The 8632-nt window shown below is 44.2% G+C and overlaps 1 protein-coding gene across 1 annotated transcript; it reads left to right on the forward strand.

Moving 5' to 3' along the window:
• Window positions 1-2551: 2551 nt before the first annotated feature.
• Slc35g1 (solute carrier family 35 member G1) lies at window positions 2552-8108 on the forward strand. The gene is made up of 3 exons (XM_012513294.2): window positions 2552-2714; window positions 3526-3706; window positions 6518-8108. Exons 1-3 carry the CDS (start codon window positions 2552-2554, stop codon window positions 7254-7256), a joined length of 1083 nt encoding a protein of 360 aa, XP_012368748.1. The 3' UTR covers window positions 7257-8108.
• Window positions 8109-8632: the final 524 nt, after the last annotated feature.

An 8632-nucleotide genomic window follows, 5' to 3' on the forward strand; every position in this document is an offset into this window, starting at 1 on the left:
AGACCCAGCGCGGGAGGCCGAAAGCCGGCCGCAGGAGGCTGCCCCGGAGCGCGGAGCCTGGGAAAGCCGGGGCGCCCGCCGGGGCTGAGTCCGTGGCCCCCTGCGGGCTGGACCGGGCGACCTCTTAGCCACTGAGCAAAGCAAGGCTGGTCCCAGCGGAGCCCCTCGGAAAGAGGGGTTGTCCAGGCCCACCTCTCGCGGAGAGGGAAAGTGAGGTCCCGGAAGCCGAGGGTTTGCAGTTTTCGTTTGTTTCTCCCAAGACGGGGCTCTTGCAGGTCAGAGGGCATCTCCAGGGCTGGGATCGTAGCCTGCCAGAGACCGAGCGGGTCGAAAACAAATTCCTAGACGGAAGCAAAGGCAGATCTTCCAAGACAGTCACACTGGTCATCGCCTAGGGCTTCTCCCTTAAGCGAGACCTGGGATGTCTGTGTCCCTTAATTCCATCTCGGTTATTCCCTCCTCCCGGGATGCACTTTCCTCAACTCAGAGAATCCTAGTGAATTCTGGTTCCGTTTCTGTCCCAGATGCCGACAGCTGTTCACACTTCGGATCATGCAAGCCTTGACGGGTTTCCACAGCAGGGCTTGTCCCACCTGTGCAGCCCTAAAGGCGGCAGGCTTCTCACCGCGTCACCCTGTGGATGAAACCATGCGAGCTAGTCCTTGCAAGTTCTTGGAAAAGAGTTTCTTGTTTGTGAATCATCAAGAAATAGTGACCAGTCAGATAGCAGATAGCAAAATGACAAACCGGCGTGAGTGCTAGGAATCTAACGGTGCCCTAACTTCAGAAAAGTTCCTAACCAGCAGGGATTTCTTTAGTGTTTGGGGAGCTGATTAGGTAGCGTTCTGAGAAACAGATTGCTGTGAAACCCTCCAAACCGCTGTGCTGTTGCCACTTCTTGACAGTCTCATTTTCGACTCTGGAGCTGCGTGGTTGTCTTAGCAAACACACTTGTTCCAAGTTTAGGTTGTGTTGTCTGAGACACACTTCTGTTTCAAGCTCGGTGGAATTATTAATTCTGTCTTACATTCTTGGGTAGCCTTAATGGGCAGTTAAGGCTGTACTGAGGTACCTCCTGGGTTTGGGGAACAGTGCAGAGTCTAGGCTGAAACAGGATAAAGTTGTCTCCATGCTGTGCCTTACACTCAGTCCTCCTGGAGTGCTTAGTCCAGCAGTGGTCCTCGGACGCATGCAGCCTTTCATAGTGTAGGGGCTGCGTTTCTGTTGATGTGGGGCAGGTATGGGAATTAATTAAGTCAGTCAGGTGCTTCTAATTCCCATCTAGAATTGCAAATCACCAGCTTAAAGGATAGAGAAGCTCAGCTAGTTTCTAGTATTCTTGGAGAAATTACGTGGTAGCCCCTTAGTTTGAGTTATTTAGAGTTGCTACCTTATTAGATATGTTGGTAGCATGTCACATGGGCAAGTGTCTTTCTGAATAACCTCATTACCTTGAGCATCTCCGTTGACTGAAAAAATAGAAATTATTATGCAAAAGGTCTAAAGGAGTAGAGCCTTTCCTCACCTGCATTAACAAGTAGTCGAGTTCAGTAGGCCCTCTACCATCTGTCCTGTCCTGGTGAACCTGAAGTGTTTACAGGCCAAGAAATAAAAAGAAAAATGTATATATTTTTAAAGAAAAAGAGCCAATGGTATGAAGTTACGATCTAAAAGTGTTAAAAGTATCGTGTTAAATATAATATTCCTGAAGAAAAATTAATGAGTTTAGTTTGGAGAAAATCCTTGAATTAAAAACCAGGGATGTTTTTTGTCCTTAATCTTCTCATGCTGTCCATCTGAGGGCGGAGGTTCTGTGTGGGGGTTGAGTTTCTTTTAAGAAGAATTGTTTTATTTGGATCTGAATTCTGAAATTTCAGAAGCCGAACTCCAAGGCCAGCCACAGGCCGGCCATGTACTACTTGTGGTTCTCACCATGGAAGTCTTCTGAAGCTTCCTCTCGTGGCCTGAGTGGGCATGCACCATGCAGCTCTGTGGGTGTGAGCGCGTGGCTCCAGAGGGGCCACGGAGGCCTCGGGCCCTGTGGTAGAGGATGCCTGCCAGCCCCTGAACAGGAAGTCACCCTCCACGGTCCAGGGAGAGTGACTCCTACAAGATCTGATGGAAACTTTTGTTTTTTTATTTTTTGTCTTTTTGAGAGAGTCTCACTGTGCAGCTCAGACTGGCATTGAAATCGCTTTGTAGCCCAGGCTGGTGTCAAACTCCCAACGATCCTCCTGCCTCAGGCTCCTGAGTGCTGGGCTGACAGGCAAGTGCCACCATGCCTGGCAAAATGAGGATTTTGAAATGTATTGCTTGGTATTTATACTTATCAAAGAATGGCATTTATTTTTATTTTTTAAATAAATGACATTTAAAAAAACATTATGCAATACTGTTTCATAGCTCAGTACCACATTGTACCTTTCTAGATTGGAATGATAATCCTAGTTTTCCATCCAAAATCATTCACTTCTGATACATTCTTAGCAGACAAGCAGTTGAGCTGCTTTTTTATTCTCTCCATGTTTTTGTGTTGACTTGAAAGTGGCGAATGTGCGCCTTAGGTGCAGACTGTCCTGGGCTGGGTTCTGCTGACCCCGCTCCAGCTCGTGGTCCCCCGCCCAAGGAGAAGATAGAGATTAAAGACAGGCCCAGTTCTTACAATGGGAAGCTGAAGCGCGGGGAGTTGGAGCGAAAGCATAGCACCCGCACAGGTGGTTATTAATCGGTTGAATGGGTGATGCCTTGGAGAGAGCTAAGTGTCATAGATAAGAGAGAACCAAGAGGCAGGGATTAGATGAAGCAGCTCTGTGCAAGGCACAGGGCATTCGGAGGGTTAGACAGCACTGCCCTCAGCTGGGAGGAGGAGCTGTGTACAGTAAGAAGTAAAGGCGCGACCGCTAGTTCACGATTGTATAACAGGGTCTCGCCAGATTGTGTCATTGCTAGCAATGTGGGCGGGGGAGATGGCTTAGACTCTTGACTCTTCTGTGAAGTTCTCTCATTCCTTTAGTCACCGTGTGTTTATTCAAGGTCTTCCAGGTTCCAGGTTTGAGCAGGATGCTGAGGTCCCAGCCCTGGAGGAGCTTGCAAGTTTTTGGAGGAATGTTTATCAATATAGAACCAGATAACACAATTATAAACTGCTGTCCAGACAAGTCCAGCACACCAGTGAGGTGGTGTGAGATACTACCATTGGGAAGTACTTCTCTTTTGAAAAGTGTTTCTTTAAAGATTTCTCTCACCATCTTGGTGAGCTTTTTACTTCCTGATGTGTAAGTGGGGAAATCCATGTTATAGGGTGAAACAGCATTTTAAAAATGCAACTTTAAATTGTTGCCTACATCTGTGGATTCTTCATACTTGATGAGGAAAATGGTGCATACAGAAGGCAAGGGATGTGCTCAGGGGCAGCGTTTGTAACCCCGCAGCCATTGATAGCACTCCATTTTTCTCAATTTCTAAATGAAAATGCTAATACCTACACGTGGAAGCAAGGACTAACCAGAATTTAATCTTTTTCAGAAGCCAAGAAGAAAGCGCCCTGTCCTGGACTTGGCTTGTTTTACACATTACTGTCTGCCTTCCTTTTCTCAGTGGCCTCTTTATTTGTTAAAAAAATACAAGACGTCCATGCTGTAGAAATTAGTGCATTTCGATGTGTGTTCCAAATGCTAGTTATTATCCCTTGCTTAATATACAGAAAGTAAGTATTTCATAACTACAAAGTAGAAGTAATAAATGTGTGTAAATCTTTTGAACTGCCTTAATTATTTTTTCTACAGTATGCGCTTCGTCATCAATTTGTCAGTCTGTGTTCCTCAGCTGGATTAGTGAAATCTGCGAGGACCTGCCTACCCGCAGAAATTTCTCTTTAGGCGCATACCCCAGGCCTAGAGAAGACCAAGAAGGCGATACAGTTATCCTCGCCACCCCTTTTGATGACGAAGCTTTCCTTGTAGGATCCCCCACCCCTCCAGTTTGTACTCTGCTCCCTTCTTTCTTTCAGTGGCTGGTATTTGGAAGAACAAAGTGAAAGGAAGTAGTAGTCCGTCCTAGGGCTAGCGATGCCTTTTGGCTTGCAGCTCATCCCTTAGCAGGGTAGACAGGGATGATTACAGCAAGAGTTTGTCTTCTCCAGAAAGTGGTTGGCTGGCTTGGAGCAGTGTCCCTGGCTACTTTGATAGTCCCTTTCCTCCTCTGTAAGCCAGAAGGAATGCTGCTCTCTGTCCTGTGCCCAGCGAAGCTCTTCCGAGAGTCAAGTAAGACTTATTCTAGGTCAGAGTGCTTTGTGTAGAGCATAATAATAGAAGGACACACTCTTGCCCCATCTCATCCTTCTTTTCCTTCCCTGTAGAATCCTCTGGGGAGGTCTCAGCCTCCCCGGCCCTGGGATTACAGGCGTGCGCCACCATGCCCACTTTCGGTGGCTGGCACAACGGGCACAGCATGTGGTACTGGGGAATCAAACCCAGGTCCTTGTGCTTACCAGGCAGGTGCTTAGACCGCTGAGCTATTTCCATAGTCCCTGTCCCCAGGATTAAAACTATCCTTCCCCTTAATCTGTGTACATAATCATGTCATAATCACAATCTGTACACCCAGGTGTACCCAGAATCCTGTGATGGGAGCCACTTGGTTCTCTGCTGGCTCCTGGCTCATCCTGTCTCTGAGCAAAAGTGCTTAACTCTAAATGTAACGTGTCAGGGCAGCTCACTTGGGCCACCTCCTGACTCTTAGGCACTGTTCTTCTCATTCCTGTTCCTCAGTTAATTTTCTTACTCTTAAGAAAAGCTTCAGTGGCTTGCCCCCAAAGTCTCTTTGCACTTCCGGTCATTATGCAGATTCACTTAAAATAGTTTTAGTCCATATCCTGAGGAATTAGTGGAAAAGTAAAAATTACTAAGATTAGTGTTGTCAGAAATTCCTGTGTAAATGTAAAAGTCAGTGTTTTAAAACCTGAGGATTATATTTCAGAAATTTCTGAAGGTGACAGCACAATACTGAGGTAATGTCATCATCTTCTTCCTTTGGGAATAACATTGTCAAGGGAAGACACTTGAAGCATTTTCCTAAACCCTTGGCCCTCATCTGCTGTGAAGCATTTTATGTTTCATTACAGCAGACTCATGGCTTTTAAAATTATGGGCCAAAGTTGACCACATTTGCTTTTCTAACTCTAGATGTCCAGGAGCGTCCCTGTCACACCAGGTGGTACTGGAATGAACTGTGGTCCTAACACAGATCCGGTTGTTGCCTAGCCAGAATGTATGTAGAGAGTAGCTGTTTGGTAAATGTTGAATTGAAAAGGATAATAGTTACTATACTTCCCCAAACACTGCCTCTTTTTGAATGTGTCAGAATGTTTTCTTCATGGGAACAATAAAAAGTTGCTTCTTATTCAGTGGCTAAAATAAATCTTAGGGCTGGGGAGATGACTCAGTGGAATAAGCGCTTCCCTGGCAAGCGCAAGGGCCTGAGTTCAATCTCCAGTTCCGCAAAAAAAAAAAAAATAAATAAAATAAAATAAATCTTAGCATCGTGCCGAGCGTGGTGGCACACACCTGTCATTGTAGCACTTGGGAGGTCGAGGTAGAGGCATCGCTGTGAGTTTGAGGCCAACCTGGGCTCCATAGTGGGTTCAAGACCAGCTTTAACTATGTAAAAAATTCCTGTCTGAAAATCTGAAAAAAGTATATTTTAGCATTGCCTCAACTTTTGTCAATAACTCATGAGACGGGAAGAAAAACTAAAAAAATGAAATGAAGGAAAGAATGAAAGAAAAGAAAGAAACAAAACAAGCTCATAAAGTAGCCAGAGATATGGCCCAGCAGCGCAGCGCCTGACTGGCCAGTACAAGGTTGCCAACTGCAGTCCCAGTACCAAAGAAGGAAAAAAACCCATGAGTAGAAAATACACATTAGTCAGGAGCAATTCCTTCATACACTGTTGCTAAACCTGAAATTGAATTTATTATAAAAATAACATCTTCGTGGGGTATGTGGTGCACCCCTGTAGTCCCGGCACTCTGGAGGCTGGGCAGGAGGATTATTGTGAGTTTGAGGCCAGCCTGGGCTGTCATAAAGTATGTTCAAGGCCAGCTCGAACTGCATACTGAGACCCTGTCTCAAAAAAAGGAAAAAAAAAAAAAGTTTTCATTACAGAAAATTTGAGAAAATTACGTATCCACTTGTACAACTACTATAGATATATTTTTCTTTTTTGCAAGTGTATAAAGTATATACCTTTATAGGTAGATAAATATATGTACTGTTTTTTGGTCAATACTATTTGTGATATTCTGTGTGTTATTTTTACTTCTATTGTGAACACTTTAAGTATCAGCTATATTTAGAACATAGTTTTTTTTAGAGGGTATATATGTAATCATGGTAGATATTGTAATTACTACTCCCTTATTTTTTATATTTGATATTTTTGAAGTGTTTTGTTAAACATTTTGATTTAAAAACATACCAAGTTGATTTACTGCGCATTTCTTCGTTTGAATTTGCAGAACTGGGTTTATAGGCCCCAAAGGTCAACGGCGTTTCCTCATTCTCAGAGGATTCCTTGGTTCTTCTGCCATGATCCTTATATACTATGCTTTCCAGACCACGTCCCTCGCAGACGCCACAGTTATCTCCTTTAGCTGCCCCGTGTTCACGTCTCTGTTTGCTTGGATATTTCTCAAGGAAAAGTATTCCCTCTGGGATGCTTTGTTCACCTTGTTCACAATCACTGGAGTGACCCTTATCGTGCGACCACCATTCTTGTTTGGGTCCAACACTGCGGGGACGGAAGGAAGCTACTCAGCCCACCTTCAGGGAACGTTGGCAGCCATCGGACATGCCGTGTTCGCTGCACTGACTCTAGTTATCCTGAGGAAAATGGGAAAATCTGTGGACTACTTTCTGAGCATTTGGTACTATGTCATACTCGGCCTGGCTGAGAGCGTCACCGTCCTCTTTATTCTAGGAGAGTGGAGCCTGCCCAAATGCGGGCTGGACAGGCTGTTTCTCATCCTCATCGGGCTCCTAGGTCTGGGGGGTCAGATATTTATCACAAAAGCAGTTCAGATAGAGAAAGCAGGACCCGTAGCCATGGTAAAAACAATGGATGTGGTCTTTGCTTTTATTTTTCAGATTATTTTCTTTAACGATATCCCGACCTGGTGGACCGTGGGCGGCGCTCTTTGCGTAGTAGCCAGCAGTACTGGAGCGGTTATTCGCAAATGGCTCCAGAGCTCCAAGTGAACACGCGTCGTTGCTGACACCTAGATTTTTTTAACATCTCGTCAGCCACACACATGGAAAATCTGCATTTATTCACTGATTATACTTAATAAATTTTATAAATAAATACCATTTTTGAATATGGTATGTTTTCAATTAAGAGTAGCTAGTAGGGTGTAGCAAGTGTTTTGTTAGCTTTTGATTTTGTTTGTTTTGTTAGTGTGGCACTGGTAAGAGGAGAAAGCTTGTTATCTGAAGAAAAACAAAAAAATTTGATGACTAATATATAATTTTTAAATATATTTTTGGTACAGATGGGAGATGGGTTGCAGACTCTCTTACTGTAAGGAGCCTAAGAAACTTATGCTGCTATAATTAGTGTTACATTAATTCATTTGCAACATAATTCTTCTAGGATACCAAAGCTGAAGTTTGGTATAGGTGCCTACTTAACTGGTGTTAATACAAATGAATCGCCTTATTGTCAAGGGTTGCATAAATGATTATCACACTTTTAACTCATACCTGTGCCTTTTCGTTTTAATGCTGGGACTTCTGTATGTGACTTCTAAACAGTATCTTTAAGTTGCCAAACTTGGTGACTAGTTTTCTGGCCCAGCAGCAGGAGCAGCTGGCTATCATTTATAATTGTAGTTGTCCTCTATTTTATGGGTAATTTAAAATTTCAAGATTTCCAAGTTTCAAGTCACAAGACAGAAATCGTGGCCAGACCATGGTGCACATTTCCATCTTGAGGTATTTTCTCCTCACTTGAGATGTGATTTTCTATAAATTCTCTTTGCTTTATAGTATGATGCCAAATAAAATCTTCTCAGGATCTTGTTAGCTTGAACATTATCGATATAAGATTACAAAGATCTGACCGTTTTAACTGCTAAAACCCTAAGTTTCATAAGGGTCACCCTAGTAGATACCACCCTTTGTTGCTAAACCCAACACTCAGAGGATTTTTGACTATATATTTTTAAAATAATTTTTGAAGTACAATTCTATTTTACTTCCTAGTCTTTTTTCCTCTATGGAATTATTTGCAAAGATGGTTAGGTTAAACATTAAAGATATATCAATATGCAGTTGATTGACTTCAGAGTTTGTTACATAGGAAAAAGAAAGCCATAGACCTCGCAGCGCTGCGTCGTCAAGGCAGCCCTGCTGTGCGTGCTGCATGTGGCGTCGCCTGCCCGTACTCTGCAGCCCAGTGAGGTTAACGTTGAGGAAGGGTGGGAGGCCGGTGAGGGCACAGGAAGTGCCTGTCGCACCTGTCACGCACCGTGAGCCCTCCCGCTGGGGAGACCGGCACCTTGAGGTGCGAGCGGAGAGCTTTGGGCTGCTTCCCGCCCCCTCACCATGGTTCTTCCAAAGTAAGGAGCTTTCTT

The sequence above is a fragment of the Octodon degus genome, unplaced genomic scaffold (genome assembly GCF_000260255.1).
Source record: "Octodon degus isolate 3935 unplaced genomic scaffold, OctDeg1.0 scaffold00010, whole genome shotgun sequence".
NCBI lineage: Eukaryota > Metazoa > Chordata > Mammalia > Rodentia > Octodontidae > Octodon > Octodon degus.